This window comes from Bison bison, unplaced genomic scaffold (genome assembly GCF_000754665.1).
Source record: "Bison bison bison isolate TAMUID 2011002044 unplaced genomic scaffold, Bison_UMD1.0 scf7180017864060, whole genome shotgun sequence".
NCBI classification, from domain to species: Eukaryota; Metazoa; Chordata; class Mammalia; order Artiodactyla; family Bovidae; genus Bison; species Bison bison.
This window is the reverse complement of record NW_011494632.1, coordinates 2,113,488-2,134,493: the sequence shown is the minus strand read 5'-3', so window position 1 is coordinate 2,134,493 and position 21,006 is coordinate 2,113,488. Positions and strand designations below refer to the sequence as shown.

At 36.9% G+C, this 21,006-nt stretch overlaps 1 protein-coding gene across 2 annotated transcripts in view; it reads right to left on the bottom strand.

Annotated features, from left to right (window-relative positions):
- Window positions 1-7,538: 7,538 nt before the first annotated feature.
- The window catches only part of TMEM144 (transmembrane protein 144), a 48,304-nt gene continuing 34,836 nt past the window's right edge, over window positions 7,539-21,006 (bottom strand). Inside the window, exons 10-12 of one of the 2 annotated variants that reach the window (XM_010836078.1) lie at window positions 19,577-19,674; window positions 14,684-14,737; window positions 7,539-9,287 (exon numbers count right to left, since the gene is read on the bottom strand). In XM_010836078.1, coding sequence (XP_010834380.1) covers window positions 9,204-9,287; window positions 14,684-14,737; window positions 19,577-19,674 — 236 coding nt within the window. In that variant the 3' untranslated portion in view covers window positions 7,539-9,203. The remainder of the gene's footprint in view (window positions 9,288-14,683; window positions 14,738-19,576; window positions 19,675-21,006) is intronic. The other variant, XM_010836079.1, reaches the window with a different exon arrangement.

Sequence of the window (21,006 nt, the reverse complement as noted above, 5' to 3'; positions counted from 1 at the left end):
CTGGGCTTCCCAGGTGGTGTTAGTGGTAAAGAACTTACCTGCCAATGCAGGAGATTTGACAGATGTGGGTTTGATCCCTGGGTCGGGAAGATCCCCTGGAGGAGGGCGTGACAAGTATTCTTGCCAGGGGAATCCCACTGACAGAGAAGCCTGACAGGCTATAGTTCATAGAGTCACACAGGGTCGGACACAACTGAAGTGACCTAACACGCACAAGAGAGAAGCCACACTCTCTGCCTGTCTCTGGGTTGGGGCAGGGGTCTTCTCCTGCCTTGGGCAGACCTGGACTCAGACCAGAACTTATTATAGCCTTGGTTTTCCTGGTTCTCTGGCCTTCAAACTCAGGCTGGGCTTGACAACATCAACTCCTTTGTTTTCCAGGCTTTTGGACTCAGACTGGAATTACACAAGCCCTCAGGGTCTCTGGGTCACCAACTGCAGACTAGGGACTTAGCTTCATAATCTTGTGAACCAATTACTTATAACGAATCTCTTTTACATAGTTATGTACAGTAACTCGAGCACCGGTATAAACAATGATGAGTGAGTCATCAGATCAGATCAGTCGCTCAGTCGTGTCGGACTCTTTGCGACCCCATGAATCGCAGCACACCAGGCCTCCCTGTCCATCACCAACTTCCGGAGTTCACTCAGACTCATGTCCATCGAGTCAGTGATGCCATCCAGCCATCTCATCCTCTGTTGTCCCCTTCTCCTCCTGCCCCCAATCCCTCCCAGCATCAGAGTCTTTTCCAATGAGTCAACTCTTCGCATGAGGTGGCCAAAGTACTGGAGTTTCAGCTTTAGCATCATTCCTTCCAAAGAAATCCCAGGGCTGATCTCCTTCGGAATGGACTGGTTGGATCTCCTTGCAGTCCAAGGGATTCTCAAGAGTCTTCTCCAACACCACAGTTCAAAAAAATTCTGTGTTATATTTTATTTTCACTTTACTCAGAATCCTTATAATTATCTTCCAGAGGGAGTTTGTCTTCAATAGGAAAAAGAAAGCGACATAGCTCCCACATGAGTACATCAGTAGCCAAAAAACAATTGAGTTCACGTCGATGTCCTATTTGCTAGAAGGATATTACTGTCAATATCAAGAAACTTTAGACAAAGTTCTATTATTTTTAATAGAACATAAAATTCTAGTAAAATGAAGTTCTGTTATTTTTCTTATCTAATTCCTGTTTCCTATATGGAGATGTCTGCCTAAGATGCTTTACAAAACATCCCAGATCATCAGGTTTATTTCCTTTTTAAAAATGAAAACCAAACAAATGGAAAATCATTTGACACATTTCCTTTTCATAGAGGAAGAAAGGTGTGCCCCCTCTCACACTAAGATGAAATGCACAACTCTGTTGAGGCAAAAACAGCCACTTTTTCAGACCTTCACAAAATGTAATTTTCTACTTATTCTGTTTGCCTTGCAGTTTAGCCAACATCTTTATCTTAGTAGTAGTATTGCCAGGGCTAAAGTTCATAGTTTGCATTTGTGTATCTTATTTTGTGCAATATATTGTATGCTCACTGGGTTAGAGATACCTGAGTTAGTTGCTTAGGGGTGTGTGCTCTCTTACACACACCCCTGGTGGCTATCAAGTCTGAAATTAAGATCTTGGCAGGGCTGTGTCCTGGAGGGTGTGGGGAAGAAGTTCTTTCTATGTCTGTCTCTTGGTTTCCAGTGCCTTCCAGCAATCCAAGTCATCTCTTGGCTTGTATTGCTTATGTCTCTCTTATCTCTCCTCCCTTTTAAAGTATCCTTTCTTGTGTTCCTGAGAATGCCAAATAACCCTCTCCTCCTCTTATAAGAGTTAGAGTCCATATTAAACCCAGGATGACCTCACTGTGAGATCCATAATTTAATTAAATCTGCAAAAACCTTATTGCCAAATAAGGTCACATTCATGGGTACTGAAAATTAGGACTTGGACATACTTTTTGGGTAGTCACACTCAACCTGGTATAATGCCTAATTATTATCTGATGTTGCTGTTTATGAAAGTGTGACAGAAGAGAAGTTTCAGTAATTTAACCTGCTACAATTTAGTAACAGAATGCTCACCAGAGGGGTTCTGTTTCTGGCAAAGATGAAATAACTGAAGGCACATGAATCTTCACACAATAAAGAAATTTAACATGAGTAAAATATATAAAATATTGGGCCATAGGCAGGACAAGACTGTGATACCTGTTATAAAGGGAAACAAGTTGAGTCCTACAATTTTCCAGTTTTACTTCCTGGAGAGAGTTTGCAGGCTTTAGTGCAGTAAGGGGGAAAACAAACAGACCCCAGCAATCTTCCTGAGTAGACAGAGATAAGAATTTGGGAATGTCAAGGTAGGTACAGTAAGTAGGATTAAGTACTAAAGTTGGGGAAGGGAGAGAGTGAGATCGAGAGACCCAGCAATATCCAGGGAGTTTCTCAAGTCTTCAGGTCGCTAAAGTGTTGGAGACTGGGCAAAGAACCAGAGAAAAGGTAAAAACAGGTGGGGAAAAAAAACCCCAAATGACCTAGAGTTTGGGAGACTTCTGGTTCACCACTGCCAAACAAAACAAAAAAACCAACCTCCCCCAATACGAAAAACCTAACAAAGAACAAAAAAATCAAATTCTTATAGTATAAAAGGATCTGAGTATCAGAGTACATAAGAAGGGTAATAAGTTCTGAACTATAACTTAAAGATGTTCTTCAGAGTATATGGTAAAAAAAAAAGTCACTTTTCCCCCCTATGTGTCTACACTGTGCTATGTTCTTGAGATATAAAGATTAATCAAACACCGTTCACATTTCATAATAATTTAAACTATCAATTTGCCTATAAAGCTCATATAATTCTCAAATAAAGGGAGACAAAACAGCTTTCTATGTCAGAAAAACTTAGAGGTGAGTTTCATAATTCAGAACTTTATGGTATATGGGAAAGACAAACTTATAAACCCTTTAATTATGGAAGGTATGAATGAGTTAAGAGTACTTACAAGTACCTTGTTGGTAAGAGAAAAAGGAAAAATAGATCTCTTTCTTAGCTGTGTCACCTCACACTGGTCAGAATGGCCACCATCAAAATATCTACAAATAATAAATACTGGAGAGGATGTGGAGAGAAAGGAGCCCTCTGACACTTTTGGGAGAAATGCAAATTGGTGTACCCACTATGGAGAACAGTATGCTGCTGCTACTGCTGCTAAGTCGCTTCAGTCGTGTCCGACTCTGTGCAACCCCATACACGGCAGCCCACCAGGCTCCCCTGTCCCTGGGATTCTCCAGGCAAGAACACTGGAGTGGGTTGCCATTTCCTTCTCCAATGCATGAAAGTGAAAAGTGAAAGTGAAGTCGCTCAGTTGTGTCCGACTCTAGCGACCCCATGGACTGCAGCCTACCAGGCTCCTCCGTCCATGGGATTTTCCAGGCAGGAGTACTGGAGTGGGTTGCCATTGCCTTCTCCAGGAGAACAGTATGGAGATACCTTAAAAAAGTGAAAACAGAGTTACCATATGATCCAGCAATTCCACTGCTGAGCATATTTCCAGAAAAGATGAAAACTCTAATTTAAAAATATATACACAGCTCAATGTTTATAGCAGCACTGTTCACAATAGCCAAGGCATGGAAGCAACCTAAACATCTATCAACAGAGGAATGGATAAAGAAGATGTGGCACATGTATACAATGGAATAGTACTCAGCCATTAAAAACAATGAGATAATGCCATTTGCAGCAACATGGATGGACATAGTCAATCCTAAGGGAAATCAGTCCTGAATATTCATTGGAAGGACTGATGCTGAAGCTGAAACTCTGATACTTGGACCACCTGATGTGAAGAACTGACTCATTGGAAAAGACCTTGATGCTGGGAAAGATTGAAGGAAGGAGAAGGCATCAACAGAGGATGAGATGGTTGGATAGCATCACCGACTTGATGGACATGAGTTTGAGCAAGCTCTGAGGGTTGGAGATGGACAGGGAAGTCTAGCATGCTGCAGTCCATGGGGTTGCAAAGAGTCACATGACCGAGCAAATGAACTGAACTAGATGGACATAGAGATTATCAAATTAAGTGAAGTAAGTCAGACACAGAAAAACAAATATATAATATCACTTATATGTGCATCTAAAAATAATGATACAAATGAACTTTACAAAACAAAAACAGACTCAGACATAGAAAACAAACTATGGTTATGGTTATCAAAGGTGGGGAAGGGATAAACTCGATATATACATACTACTATGCATAAACTCAGAGAAGGCAATAGCACCCCACTCCAGTACTCTTGCCTAGAAAATCCATGGACAGAGGAGCCTGGTAGGCTGCAGTCCATGGGGTCACTAGAGTCGGACACGACTGAGTGATTTCCCTTTCAGTTTTCACTTTCATGCATTGGAGAAGGAAATGGCAACCCACTCCAGTGTTCTTGCCTGGAGAATCCCAGGGACGGGAAGCCTGGTGGGCTGCCATCTACGGGGTCGCACAGAGTCGGACACGACTAAATCGATGCAGCAGCAGCAGCAGCATACATAAACTAGATAACTAATAAGAACTGATTGTATAGCACAGGCAACTCTAGACAATACTCTGTAATGACCTGCATGAGAAAAGAAGCAAAAAAGAATGAATATATGACTGAGTCACTCTGCTGTACACCTGAAACTAACACGATGTTGTAAATCAACTCTACTCCAATATAATTTTTTTAAAGAAGAAAGAAAGGCATATAAAAAAGAAAAAATAGCCAGTGTCTTGGAAGACTCTATGAGGTTCTCCAGAAAACCATGTGGAGTGCTGTATTTGTGACTTATACCTGTAATAAGTAGTAAGTTGGGGTCAGGCTTGCAGCCTGCTGTCTCCACACATGAAACAATTTTCACCTTTCTCTCCAGTTCATTTCCAGTGATTTGTTTCACTGGATCTTGCTGCAAAATATCCATTTGGAAGTTGGGATTTTTGTTTGGTTTCATGAGATCTTGTCAATATGAATTGTGTTAGAGATTTTATTATTAAAGAAAGAAAGAGTCAGTTTACAGAATCTGAAGTGGCTACTTCAGATTGGTCACTAAAATACACTAGATAATTAATAAGAACCTATTGTACAGCACAGGTGACTCTAGTCAATACTCTGTAATGGTCTGTATGGGAAAAGAAGCAAAAAAGAATGAAAATATGACTGAAAATAGATGTGGCCACTACCTGGAGATGATTCAACATATGGAAATTAAGTGTTTGAACCAAAAATAATAATACAATGCCCAGTTATTATTATTGTTATTTTTTTTGCTAAAAAGGAATGGTTTTAAGCATTTTGTTTTTTTCTCCCCCAAACCTTCATAAAATTAAATGAATACCTGTTTTTTAAAAATAACTTTTCTCTCTTCCTCTAGAGGTAGAAGACAATATTCTTTATTTTGTAAGAACTTAGTACTTTGAAATCCTTTAAATATCAAGGTATAAGTCACAGATTCAAAAGAATTTAGAGTTCAGGTGTGATAAGAATCACCAAGAGCACTTGTAAAAAGTTCAAATTCATACTTTCCAGCCCCAGAGATAGTAATCCATTAGGCCATTGTAGGAAACCCAAGAGTATGCATTTTTTTTCAACATGCAGAAAATGGAAGTGATCTGGTTTAAGCAGCTTAGTGTTTTGCAGCTCCTCAAAAGAGAACATTAAAGAATGGGAATGGACTCAAAGAGTAGCTAAGAAGTCTTTTTAATTACACTATTAATTTAAAACAGTGAATTTTTGGAGCAGGATACATCACACTCTTAAATATAATAATTCCAAATGTTAGTCATTTTTGCTTTTGTTGTTATTTTGAATACACACATATGCTTTCTTCCACTAGGGAAAATAATTGAGAATGAATTATAATTGTTTGAGATCAAGAAAAATTGTTCAAAAATGGCTAGAACATGAAAGAAATCAGATTCGAAGGGTACATTATATATGATCCCATTTATATGAAATTTTAGAATAGGCAAAAAGCAATCTAGAATGACAGAAAACAGATCATTCGTGGCCTGGAGCATAAAGTTAGCTCCAAAGAGGCAGAAGGGAACTTTTGGGGTTGCTGGAAATGTTCTGTGTGTAGTGTGTAGTGGTGCTTATATAGGTGTGTATTTGCTAAAGCTCAAATAGCACTGGTCACTTAAAATGGGAGAATTTTATTGGATGCAAATTATACCTCATTAAAGTTAATAAACAGACTGTAAGATATTTGTGTGTATGTGTGTGTGTGTGTGTGTATGTGTGTGTATGTGTTTTTAATGAGGCCAAATTTCTGAAACAAGTATGTTCGGTAGCTCACAGGATCTCAAGCAGGACCATGGAACTAGGCTTAGATCCTACTGCACGGAGGCCATGAAAGTGAGTTTCTGGCATCCACCTTTAGGAGGTGGGATTACCAAGCTGGAAATTTTCCCAACTGTCTTGATTTTTGCTGCTTTTATTTGTGTGTACCTGTGTGTATGCATTCTTGTTTTGAAGTTTTAACCAACACCAAAAAGGATAAAGATGAAAGTAACATTCCTCCACACTCTCTTTGCCTAGTTTTAATTACTTCAACATTTAGACATATGCTTCTGAACTATTTTGCTGTTGATTCTTTAACACATATTAACGAACACATAGATAATTCATTGCCATAAAAAGTAGAGTATTACAGGTAATGCTCAAGGTTACCTTGACCCAGTGTTGCCATTTTAATCTCATTTATCCTCATTAAAAGCAAACCTTATGAGTTTGGTGTACATGTTTTTCTAACATGTTGCATACATATGAATTTATAGAAAATATACATATTACTTTGATTTTTGCAGTTTTTTAAAAATGGTATCACAATACCGTGTACATGGTTCTACAACTCATCTTTTTACTGAGTGTGTTTTTCAGAAGCTCTCCCAATATTGATACACACACGGCTAAGAGGTAGCAACTCTATCAGTACAAATAAATGGGTATAACAGGACTAAAAGAAGATTTGGTAGTTCAGAGGAAATGCTATATTATTCATTCTTTAACACCTGTTAGGGAATTTTAGTAATCAGGCATTTTTGTTGTGATAGTAGAAAAGTCTTACTCAGGATGCCAGTCTCACTGGGAATAAGTGCTGCCTCTCTGCACAAAGAGGCAGAAAGCAAAGACAAAGTTAATGCAAACACAAGAATCTGACCATACTAAGCCCCAGACTTCAAAAGACATGGGCATTAACTTCCTAAGGTAAGCAAAGAAAGTGGAGATCTACAATTGCTCATTTAGACTAGTCTCTACCTAAAAAGGTGCTGGCTTGGTAAGCATTTTGAAAAAGCTTCTTTTCTCTAACTTTTACTAACACTACTCTCACTAACGCTATAGGCACTGCCTGATAGCAGAGACTATACAGTGGTAATGGAATTTTTTTTCTTTCATTTTTCCTCTGCAACTGCTTTACTTCACATTTAAAATTTTGCATACAAATTTGCAAACTCAACTAAAAAGTAATTCAATGCCATTAATATAAAAAAAATTAAATATATTTAAATGAGAAAAATAGTTTTGCTTTATATCAATTTATTCAAAGCTATCAGTATAGTTAGTGACATTTCAGGTTAAAATTAAATGAGATTTTGGAAGATGTTAATCAAATATTTATTTATATTTGCAATTCAACAATTAAGCAGTGTCATTTTTAAATTGTACTCATAGACAGGTATAAGTAGTTGTTTGGGTTGTGGGAGAGTGGTAAGGGAAGCGGTTCTTACAATGTATTCTCTGATCTACAGACACAGGCTTTTTCCCTCAAACAAGATGTAATAATAATAGCTGAGAATTACACAATGTTTTCCAAGTGCCAGACAATCATGAAAATATAGATTTTCACTAATTTGGACTTCCTGGTAACCATGTGAGATGGATACTAGCAAGAGCCCCAGTTTACAGATGAGGAATCTGACTAGAACATTTATCCAAAGTCACACAATTAAGATGAAGTAGAGGTGAGATTTAAACCCACACAGATCGGCTAGGGAGTCACATACATTTTGCCCCTCCAAGTAGCAAAGTAATGTGATATCATCAAGTGGGAGTGGGTGAAACTTTTACTGCACTATTCCAGTTTTTTTTATATACTATTATTTTAAGAGTTTGGGAACCATTGTAATAAACACTGTAATAGCCGTTCCATTTCAGTTTTCTTAAAGACAATTATCATGTTCTGTGATTTTCTTTGACCTAGCGTAAACTACCATTTAAAAATTAAAGAAAACCACTGGTTAGAAGAGAGGTTTTAGAAAAAATATATTTCAGAAAAAAATTAAATTGTACATCTAATGGAGTGTATTGGTTCCTTAAAATTCTCACTGTGATAAGCTACAACCCTGCTTCAGCAATTCTAGAATTTCTCCACAAGTTAGAGTACATACATACATGGGTGTATATTCATGGGTATGTAATAAGCTAGAATCTTGCTTCAGCAATTCTAGATTTTACCCCCAATTTATAGTAGAACATTCATATATGCATGTGCATTTACGGGTGTATACTTGTAAACATACGTATATGTGTTACACACATATTCTCAACAGTGGGAAGTTTTTGCTCTCTAAGGATGGATTTTATCTGGAGATATCAAAGGCATTCTGAGCTAACTGGGTGGGTGATTGAGAATCGGGCAACATTAATTTGAAGTAAAAATAAGTCTGGGCTGAAAATAATGAAATGGCTTTTTTAACATTCACTTGCCAACTCTGACATTTATTTTTTCTCACAAAGGCTCCAGATATCTTTGGATCCTAATTCCGTCATAATATAAGTCTTCTTCCTGCTCCATCCCCCACATTTTTATGCCTGTCTTCATGAATGAGGCTCATATTTTGGAAATGTGGACACATACAAAATTCTTTACATATGAATGCCACACTGTTTGCTAGATTATACACCAGTAAACACATATTGTGGTCAAAGCAGCATCTTCAGATACAATGAGGTCAAGTCCTACCTTCATAAACAGTTCATTAGAAGAACTTCTCATTTTTACGCTTGACTGAAAGCTGGTTTTCCTTCAGTGTCACATTTGTGGGAAAGAAAATCATTTACCCTAATCCAGGACGGATGAAGATCCACTTGCTGTGTGAGCATGAACTCTATTTTCAGCACAATCTCTTGTGTCCAGGAGAGAAGTGTTCTCAAGTACCGCTGCCATCTGCTGGCCTTGTGGTTGTCAAATTTTAGAAAAAGCTGTGCATAAGGCTCCAGTCAAGATGATGCAAAATGCAAGCATCATCAGCAGGTAGTTTTTTCGACCCTGAGTAATAAAAAGAATAACTGTCATTAAGAAGACCTAAATCAAATATATAAAAAGCACAAACTCTCAAGATTTCTGTGGACCTTACTAACCATCTGGTCTACCTCCTGTATGCTTTTCCATTATCCCTCTGTATGAATCTTCCAGGTTCTCAGGTCCTCTGTCATTACCCATTCAATAAATACATGTGCACTCCTACTATCCATCCACATGTTCTGGGATTAAAATGGTAAGCAAAATGTGCCCCTATTCAGTGACTCGTGTAATGTGGGAGATGGGAATGAGTAACACGCAAACAGCAGTGGCTGTTGTAAGTGCATCACAACAAAATCTTAAGGAGGCAGATCTAGAGTTGAGTTGAGCTCCTAAGTATCAGTGAATTGGGGGAAGAGGAGGGCAGCAAAATCTCAAATACAGATTTTGAGTAGAAGGAATGTGTGTGCAAAGCTCTGTTGTAAGAGAAACATGGTACTTTCCAGGGACTGAAAGAAGGTCTGAGAGGGTGCAGCAGTGAATTAAGTGTGGCTTGATGAGGCTGGAGGCTATGCATATGCCTGAGCAGGAGGTATCTTAGAGGCCATGTTATACTTTGGATTTACTTTTCAAGCAATGGGAAGACATGAGAGGAACAGGCAGGGCCAAGTATATTGAAAAGACAGGCTTGCATTTTGTAAAGCCCACACTTTTGCAGATGATGAACAGATTGGAGGGGGCCAGAGTGGATGCAAGGGGACCAGTGAGGAGGTGACCGCAGTCCTCCTGGGAAGAGAGGATGAAGTGCAGATGGAGAGACAGAGACCAAGCTAAAGGGCAAGGGAGAAACAGAAACAAAGATGACTCCCCCAGCTACATGTGGGTGCACTGGTCTTAAAGATGGAACCACGGAGGATGCCAGCCAATCTTTATATGAATAAACATATACCACTCTGTGTTCAGTAGAATACTGTATTTCTCACAAGTTCCATCTCTAAGAGTTCAGATAGATCGATTCTAATTTCTCTCCCACAAGATAAACTCTCAGACACAGGAAAATAAATGTGCTATATCCCTGAAGCATTTTTTTCCTTGGTCAATATTTTAGCTCCTCTGACCATCCTTCATAGGGAACAATTTGAAGCTCCCACATAGTCCTGGCTGTTCTCCTCTGAATGATTGCCAGGCTAAACAGTCTATATGATTGGGTTTAAATGTAGACCCAATACTCTGAGGCAAGTGGAACAAGATCTCAATTACACTGAGATCTCCTGGTAGTCAAATCATATGATACTATTATCAGCTTTTAGTAAAACTAATGACAATTAATATATAACCAAAATGTCAAAAATGTATATCCCCATTTTTCATGTGAATAAAGAATTGGGTTAGAGTAGGTGATTCTGCATCTATCTGATGACCAGAGTGGTCTTTTTAAGTTGGATTTGGCTGGCTTAATTGATTCACTGCCAGCACAAACTCTGCAAAAGTCACTCTGGTATAAGTTCCACAAGTGAAAGACAGCATAAAACCTTGCCAAGCACAGGGCAGCTAATTTACTCACACTCACATACAACACACAGAGACACATAAACACACACACACTCCTGAAGGCTTTACGGTTTCCGGACAACTTTTTCTTAAAGGCTGCAGCCTTTGCCTAGATACCAGTATTGGTGCAGAGCAGGCACTCAATAAATATTTGTTCAAAGAGTCAATACACTCAATTTCCAAATGTGCTGTGTGAATTAAACAACTGATGAGATCATTGACATAAAGAAAAACAATATATGGGGTCTCAATTATCAGCACTTTACAACCAAATTATGTGAATATGTTGTAAGCTCTATGTTTTATTGTCTTTGGAGACAGTAGAACAATGTTCTCAGGGACTAAAATTTTTTTACCTTTTAAGGTTAAGAATCTGAGCAAACTTCCTAGTCTCCTAGAGAAAAAGACCAATTATACTTGGGCAAAAGCAATAGTTTTACTTTGTCAAAGGTGAATGCTAACTCTTAGAAAGAGCACGCTAACAATTTCCCCAAAGCAAAAAGTGTTTAATGTGGATTTCTGAGACAGCTAGTAAAATGACAAATCATCTCATTCTTTATCTGGAAGTCACTATTGACTTGTAAATTGTGGTAACAATTCCCTGCATTGGGATTACTGTGGACATTCTGACTAAAGTGTGTTGCTAAAAATATACTGGCGGTCTAGCTTAAAATAGCTAAATATGAGATTCTAAAACAAATTTTCCAAAGAGGAACAGATATTAGATATAAAAGAATGTCACAAGGGCAAAGCGTCCAACCAAAGCACTAATGGCATTGAAATGAAATAAAATCTTTAAACTCTTCCACACAGTGCTCGGATCTCCGATTAAGTCCTCACTGCTGCAGGTTGTGGACTTTTAAATATGTGTCTTCCAGGACTGCTTCAAGACATAGCTGACAGGACCTACAAGTCACAAACGTGAAACGTTTTGCTGATAAGGACCTACTCTACAGCATGGGGAACTCCACTCAATACGCAATGACCCATATGGGAAAAGAATCTAAAACAGGGCCAATATATGTAGATGTATAACTGATTTAATTTTCTGCACAGCAGAAACTAATAGAACGTCATAAATCAACTATACCTTAATAAAAACTTTTTAAAAATTGCTTTTTTTTCCCCTCTAGGGTTTTGTTTTTAAGAAAAATAATTTAAAAAATTCAAATAGGATGTTGGTTTCAGTGTCTCGTTAAACTCTTAAACTCATTGGCATATAAAGTGTTTAAAACTGTCGTTTAGGTCATCTGGCAAGAGGCCGTTAGGCATTTGCTTTGAATGATAAGTACACTGGACACTCCTTAAGTTCTGCTTGTAGACAGATTTGTAAGGTGTTTTAACTAGCGTTAAAAGGTCAACAAAACTCATTGAGCTTTCAGCTGTAGCCCTCCAGGCTCCTCTGTCCATGGGATTTCCCAGGCAAGAATACTGGAATGGGTTGCCATTTCCTTCTCCAGGGGATCTTCCCAACACAGAGATTGAACCCATGTCTCCTGCTTGGCAGGCAGATTCTTTAGGACTGAGCTATCAGGGAAGCCCAAAAGGTCAACAAAATTTGCTGTGCTTTCAGCTTTGCCTTCCCTCTCTTTATTTGGATACATACTTGGCCAAACTCAAGCACTCGCTTGCACATCTATAGATGGAACACCCTGGGATTTTATTGGAATTACACTGATGGTGAATGGAGATGCTGTCCAATAACAACAGGGAGCTGTTCTATCAGGGATATGGTGAGTTGCTCATTTGTTATGACAATCTTTGATGTTCTGTAGTAAGCTTCTGGAGTATAGGAAATTATTTCTTAAATTCAGCACATTTCTTGCAATTTTCTTACATTTTTATCATTTTTGTTGGTATGAATAGCATTTATTTTTTTTCTTTTTAATTGGTTCTTGATGGCATATTGGAAAGTTACTAATTTAATATTTATATTTCAGTGCCTTACAAAGTGATCTTATTGGTTCTCCAGATTTTCAGCTGATTTTTTTTTAATTTAAAGAAGAGAATATTATATGCAAACAATATTTTTCCTTATTTTTCTCATGTCTTAATTTTATCTTAGCCCATTGGCTATGATCTCCAGAAAATACTGAGTAACAGCAATGATGGAAAGATCTTTGACTTATAGAGAACTCATATTTTTTCAGTTCTATTGAGATATAATTGACAGAGAATGCTTATGTTTCACTTTAGTTATGTATTTACATAGTTTTTGATAGACATCTTATATCAGCTAAACTTCCTCATATCCTATTCCTCCTATTGTTAAAGGTTGTTCTCTCAATTAAAAACTGTTTTTTAATTTTAGTAAATACTTATTGAATATGTACTATTACACAGTTTCTTTTCTATCTAAAAAGAGTACAATAAATTACATTATACATAATATGATCCATTACTGCATTCCTGAATTAAACCCTACTTGGTCATGTTTTATCATTTTTAAAAGCCCCTCCTCTAATTGGTCTGAGCTTTTTTTCCAGGTATCTTAAAAAGTCATTTTGTCTTTTATGTGTCTCTTTAAAAGACTCTCAAGAATTAACAGTAGGCCCAATGGTTAGGTATTCTCTTGCTCAAGTAAGTTCCTCTATCTAGGGAAGAAGATTTTAATTCAGTACTGTTATACTGTAAAATAATTTTTACATGCTTCATAATAAATCTATTCTTAGTTTATGTTTATTTATACATACAGTTGTAAATAAGCTTGTGATTTTCTAAGGTTTCAGCATGTTATGCTGAATAATATCAAGTTCTTAAATAGGATTCATTATCCTTCATGAAGCAGATGAAATATTTGTGAAGAGATTTAGAGTGTGCTTTGGCATAAAATTATTTTTTTTGTGGAAAGCAATCCTAACTAAAATAAGTAAAAAACATATTCAAAAGAATAACATCTATAAATGTTTTAAGTTGTCTTGTAAATTTAAAAACACAGCAATCAAGATTGTGATCCAAATATCTTCTAAACAAATTTATTACTTCTTTAACCTGAAAATCTTACTTGTATTAACATCTTATGACTTTCTAAGTCAACACATTTCATTTGAAATGAATGAAATGACGTTTTAAACCTAAAACTGAGTAATCATTTTAAGAATTTTCCAAGGACATGTTCACTTTATGGCTCCCAGAGGTTAGCAACATCAGATCTTCTTAAAGAGAGGAATTATTAGCTTCTTGTTAAGGCAAAAAATATTATATCCATAATGCCTTGACAGTGTCTCTAATTTATATTGTTTTCAGTAAAAACTACTACAAAATACCATTCACACAGCCTCAACTGAAGGCTTTTGCCACAAATAAAGGTAAAGGGGAAAAAATCTTAAAAACAATGTTTAATGAAAACACACATACACACACATCCTAGAACTACTTGGTAAAAGCATTTTAAGTCACCATCATTTACACTTGAGAGGGTGTTCTCCTATAAAGATGCTGGTTGGATGTGGAGGACTTTGGAAAGCATGAGATTCAACAACAACAAAAAATCTATTCTCAAATTCCATCTGCCTCAAGGATGTTTTAATTTGGGGGGTAAAAATTTTCATCTTGTTTATCTAACATTTTTCACTAGATAAAATTTCTATCTATCTGATTTTATTGGATGATTTAACCAACATCTCTTAAGGGAAAATAAAGTCAACTAAAGCATTTTTCCTCTAAGGTTGGGGTGGAGAAAAACATACCCATAATAATTATCATATGGTTAGTATTTTCTTTTCTAATTAGAGATGATAACACTTTGAATATCTGACCTGTCAAATTCATTCACGTGTTTTCTGCCCTGGGCTTTGGTGTTGCAGTTTTCAGAAATAACACATACTATTAAATATGTTTCTTGACTGGATCTGCACCTTTTGTGTACATACCTGTATTTCCTTAAACATGAAGACACCCCACATTGTAGCTATAAATCCTGGACCCTTAAATTAAAAAAAAAATTATTAAATTGGCTATTTTTCTGTTACTGTACTCTATACAAATACAGTAAGTTGGAGAGCTGACCTGACACTTATCAAATAAATTTTGATTTTAAATCAATATAATAACATTGTCAGGAAAAACTATTCATAATCTCAATTCAAACTCAACATTAAATTAAACTAAGCAGCATTAGGAGAAAAACGAAGACTTTTTCCCTTTTCTTCTTTATGGTTTTCATTTTTAGTTTTTTGATGGTGATAGAATATTGTGTGCCATAGAATGTTTTTCTTCAATGTGATTTATAACAAAATATTTTCATAAGCAAATAGATAATCTTTTTCACTAGTTCCTCAAGATACTAGAAATGGGCTTAATAGGAACAAGTGTATGAATAAACGTAACTTCCTTTAGCATGAGATAATTTCAAAACTGAAGAAATTCTAATATGTTATTTTGGACTTGAAATATAGCATGTACTTTAAAGTTTTCCTTAACTGGAGAAGGAAATGGCAATCCACTCCAGTATTCTTGCCTGGAGAATTCCATGGACACAGGAGCCTGGGCAGGTACAGTCCATGGGTTTGCAAAAGAGTAGGACATGACTCAGCAATTAACACTTCAACTGATATTACTGGACAGTAATCAGCTATATCTCACATTTCACTCTAATGAATGCTAAAGATAGTATTATGGCAAGATGGAAAAATCATGATGGAAAAATAAACAGTGGGTTAGTGAGCAGGAAAAAAAGACAGGAATGAAATAATATAGGACAAAAGAGAAGAAATGAGATGGAAAAAAGATTTGCAATTTGAAAATTTTAAGTTCTTAAAGCATTTATTATTATTATTATTATTGTTTTTTTTTGCTGAGAAAGGAAAACATTGTAACTTAGATCAATTGCTGTCTTTGTGAAAAAGATGTATCAGCATTCTGATGATTCCTTTTCAAGTCCTGCACAAACTCTGGAAGAGTTCCAAATAAACAATCCCAGCCTGTTTCCCCGTTTCCCAGTTGTACATGACTGGATCAGCAGAGCTGGACTCCACTCCTGACGGGTAAGCCAAGCAATGGGAACACATTACTTTCTGTTTATCAGGTTCCAGAAAAGTCAAGATCCAAAGAGCCAGAGAAATAGGTCAAAGGAACTGTCTTCCACCAATGATGTATGGTCTTAAGCCTCAAAAATCCAAACCAAACAAGAAACACCTGGGCCCTTTAGCAATTCCACACTGACTTTGGGCAGGATGGGAGGAAACAATAGCACAGGGCACAAAATATTAATGTTATCATGCCAATCGCACTTTATCCTCTTCAATCTGGAAACTCGTTTCCCTTTCAGAGTACGTGGGCGAAGACTATACCAAGAGGTACCGTTGACCTCTGCAGGTTTTTGGCTGATGATTTTTTAAATATGAGTTTGGACGTGGCCTAAGGGTTATTGCAAGGAGCAATGTAGTGCGTTGCTAGAAGTAATCCAAGCAGAAGTCAATGTGCCTGGCTCAGTTCAGGCAAAGGAGATCCGAGTAAGGCTGTTGTTCAGTCCCTAAGTCACATCCGAATCTTTGCGAGTAGGGAGGGCATCTTAAACAAAAGAGACAACTGTTTTGGCATTGAGATCATGCATTTTTCAGTTGTAAATTAACACAAATTACTGAAACTCCAATACTTTGGCCACCTCATACCAAGAGTTGACTCATTGGAAAAAACTGATGCTGGGAGGGATTGGGGGCAAGAGGAGAAGGGGACAACAGAGGATGAGATGGCAGGATGGCATCACGGACTCGATGGACGTGAGTCTGAGTGAACTCCGGGAGTTGGTGATGGACAGGGAGGCCTGGCGTGCAGCGATTCATGAGGTTGCAAAGAGTCGGACACGACTGAGAGACTGAACTCAACTGACACATTTATAAATTGACCTTTGAAAAGAAGGTGAGCTGGAGCCATCTGGAGAGGCTGACCCTTCTGGAGAAGCTGAGTTGGCTGTTAAGCTCCTTGAGGAAGACTGTTCTGCTACATGGGCTTTTCTTCTTTCTTCACCTTTTTGCTTTTTAATTTAATATTTGCCAAGGAAATGCAAATAATGCTTTCAAGGAACTCCCGGTTTAGTCACCAATGGATTCTAACAATGGAAATACATGTCCTTGGGAGGAAAAGTATGCTGCTTGGGATGTGAAAAATGGACTCTTGATGAAACAAGATTAGCCAGATCCATACTTCTTAAAGCTGGGTGGTGGGTATGGTTGAAATTTTCCATCAAAAAGTTAAACTTAGAGCAAATCTAGCTCTATGATGAAAATAAAGAAGAAAGTAAGATCCTGGAGGTTATGGCTGACCTTTTTCTTCATGCGGATAAGGCCATCTTTGAACTGAATAATGACAATGAAATCAAGCAAGAGTCCAATAGCAGTAAAGATCTAGGCCCTCACGTCCCAGAGATACCTGTCCCTTCCAGGAGACAATCCTCAGGCACCAGAGGAAGCCACACCAGGGGGGTGAGTTGCCTGCTTCCATCACAGAGTCATCCTTCTGACAGGTCAGTCTCCAGATGCCACAGAGACCACTCCCACCGGCCCTCCACCCACGCCCACCTGCCTCAGCAATGTATTTGCATTGCATTTGGCTGTCATGTCTTGCCCTAAGTCTTCACTGTAATTTAACACAAGAAAGAATAGTAGGAAAATCATATCTATCTACTATAAATTTTTTGTGAAGAATATTATTATTATTGTTCCATGTCTCCTATACAGGACCCACAGGATAAATTCTATTAAGAATTCAGTATTTTTAAAAGAACCAAAAAAAAATTAGTGTTAGAAAATAGTCTTTTCTGAGGAAATAATGTTACCAGTCAAAAAGAATTAACTATCTCACTGTCTCACCCACTTCTGCAAGCACAAAGCAAAACAATGTGTAAAAAAAAAAAAATGCTTAATCACATGACTGTTTACCCTCTGTGTGACTTGTGTGACTTAATTGTATCTGTGTGTTTTACAGAAAGTTGCCTCAAACTCATTTTGAAGAATCCACATTTGTTCAAGAAGATAGCTTGATTGAATGACAAAATCACTGTCATATGACCAAGTTTAAGTTTGACGTGATTAATGACTTACCTATTTCAATACATGTCATTCTTCCTTATATAGTGGGATACGACTGTCATGCAACATTTGCATCCCCTAGTCGAGGTGCATACCACATTGTATACTTTGCTCTACAAATTTAGTTTAAATTTGTTTAATTTCATTTAGTTTTAAGTATTTCACTGATAAGTTTTACATCCCATTGCCCATTACTATTTTTCCTGTTATATTGGTCAATTCTTGCACTACATATCTTTGAAAAAATGAAAAACAAACACTTTTTGGGGAAAAATTCAGGTTTTTACCACTCCAATGATGAGGACTTAAACTATTCCTTATAATCTGCTCAATTTTGATAACATTTTCCCTCAGTACAGATTAAGAATGTCAAAATGTGAGTCCTTTAAGTTAAAAAAAACCCAAACCTCTATCATGTGAATTTAATTGTACACTAAAGCTATTTTATGAACACAGTAGAACTGTCAAAAATATGCTATTTGAAACCCAGATTCCTATTAAAATTGAAGGATGTTTCAAACTTTTATGTAGTTGTATTTTAGACTAGACAATGTATTTTAAAAATTCAGTTTTGTATGCTTGCACAGGTGTGTGGCTAAAATGTTTCAGGCAAATTTTATTTGTGATTATGATTTAGGAAGCAGGGGAGGCAGGTAATCAACTGAACAATCTAAGATACCAAGAGTAGAAATAAGAGCAATTAATTCGTGTGTAGGCATGTCAGTCCTGGCACCATAAGGAACCTAAAACACTTTAAACTGGATTTTATACTGAAGGCAGAAAGCAGTCCTGTGTACAGTAAACTCTATACTAAGAAGCTTTGAGATGTCCATGTGGCTGTGTCCCTTCAGATGATGCTTTTAGCTACTGTCTCAACTTTCTCATCTGCAAATCGGGGACAATCCTATCAATACTAGTCCTATCTACATCAAAAGAAACATTTTTGTTTTTCTGTTACCTGACTATGTGCTACCTGTCTGGCACTCAAAAATATCAGATGAAGCAAATTACATTATGAATGCATGAGAAATGGCACCATCAAGAGACAGTACTTTGCTTCAGCACTTTCTGAAAACCTTCTTTAAAACACTGACACACACTATGAAGAGGGGCTAAAGTACTCTCTGTCTCACAAGGATGCCATGAGATTCAAGTGTAACAATATATACAAAAGCATTTTTATATCTATAAACTATTACATAGAGATAAATATTGTTATCAGTCAGATTCCCAGGTGACTCAGTGGTAAAGAATCTGCCTGCCAATGCATGAGACACAAGAGAAGTGGGTTTGGTCCCTGGGTCAAGAAGATCCCTTGGAGGAGGAAATGCAAACCACTCCAGTATTCTTGCTGGGAAAATCCCATGGACAGAGGAGCCTGGTGGGCTACAGTCCATGGGGTCGCGGAGTCTGATACAACTGAGTCACTGAGCACACACATTGCTATTAATAGCAAATTACAATGTATCCCAAAAGAAATTAGGCAAAATGACCAAACAAAAACTGCAAAGGCATCAAAGATGAACAGACTTGTTAAAATGAAGTTAGCAACATTCCCTTAGCAATCAAGGACAAGAGACTAAAGGGGTCAGTTTATCCACATGCATCTGTTATGTTGACTGTACTCCTGAAAAATCAAACTCCATGACAGACTTCAGTGATTCACTAAGAAAGCTTCAGAAAAGTGTGATTTACATTTGGAAAACAAAAATTTGGAAATGCAATACAGCTACTTACGGCAGTGATGATTGGAAAACTGACCACAGCACTGAGAGAGCGGTTCGCTATGAACCAACAGCAGGTGGCGATCGCCCAGAGGACTCCGGACAGGAACCCTGAAACACAGACGGGTTTGCCAACCACATACCTCTCCCGAAAGTCCACACTCCCGGCGGAACGACTATTAAAGTGAACACATCACACACTCCTATTAACACCGACAGCCAACATGGGTTTTTGAGTCATGTTTATGACCATTTGGAAAACAAATCATTTCTCTTTTTATGACTGCACTAGGTGTAAGGATCACCTTTTACCTTATTGACATTAAATCAAGTACCCAAAGTAATAGGTGCAGTAAAGATTGGATAATGGAGTGGGACCCAGGGAAGGTACTGGGTCTGAATATTTTCTGAAAACACCATTTACTCTAAGCCATGTACGTCAAACTATGTGAAATTCAGAATGATGCTTAAATAAGGGGGGCGGGGTGTGACTTGGAATCTGAATAAAAATACCAGCTTAAAATGTTCAGGGTACTTTAGCTAGACATTCAGTAAATATTCTACCATTCTTCCAAAACTGTATAGTGGGGTAGTGGCACTCTTTGGCTTAAATGAATCAAGCACTCAAAAGTGAATCTCTGATACATGCTTTGTTTTGTTCTTTACAAAATTTTTACTTGTGGACCTATATTCCATATTGAATTATAGTAAATTCTTAAGTGAGAAATTATATTTATATACAATGTATTTTTATAATTAACTTAAAGTATATTAATTTTAATTTTTAATGCATAATACATATTTAAATTGAATTATATATAATTTTTATAATTTATGTATTTATAATTCTTATTATATATAATTTCTCATTGTATATGTGTTGAGTATATATATATATATATATATGGGCTTATATGGGCTTCTCTGGTGGCTCAGATGGTAAAGAATCTGCCTGCAATGCAAGAGACATGGGTTTGATATATATACAATTATATATAACTTTCTTTTTATAATTTATATATTATTTATAATTCTTATTATATATAATTTCTCATTATATATGTGTGTATATACATACATATATGAGCATATATGGGCTTCCCTGATGGCTTAGATGGTAAAGAATCTGCCTAAAATGAAGAAGATCCATGTTCTATATATATATATATATACACATACATTACCATCAGTGCCTAATAGATTAAATTCAAAAGCATGTATATTTGACATAACTTTTTTACACTCTGAAATAATTTCTCCTAACTTTCTGGAAAAAAATACTTATTTTCCCTAGTGACAATATAAAAATATGTGAAATTCAGAATGATGCTTAGCTAAGGGGGAAAAAAATCTGGAATTTGAATAAAGATACTAGCTAAAAATTTCAGGATATTTTAGCTAGACATTCAGTAAGAATTCTACCATTTTTACATCTACACATTA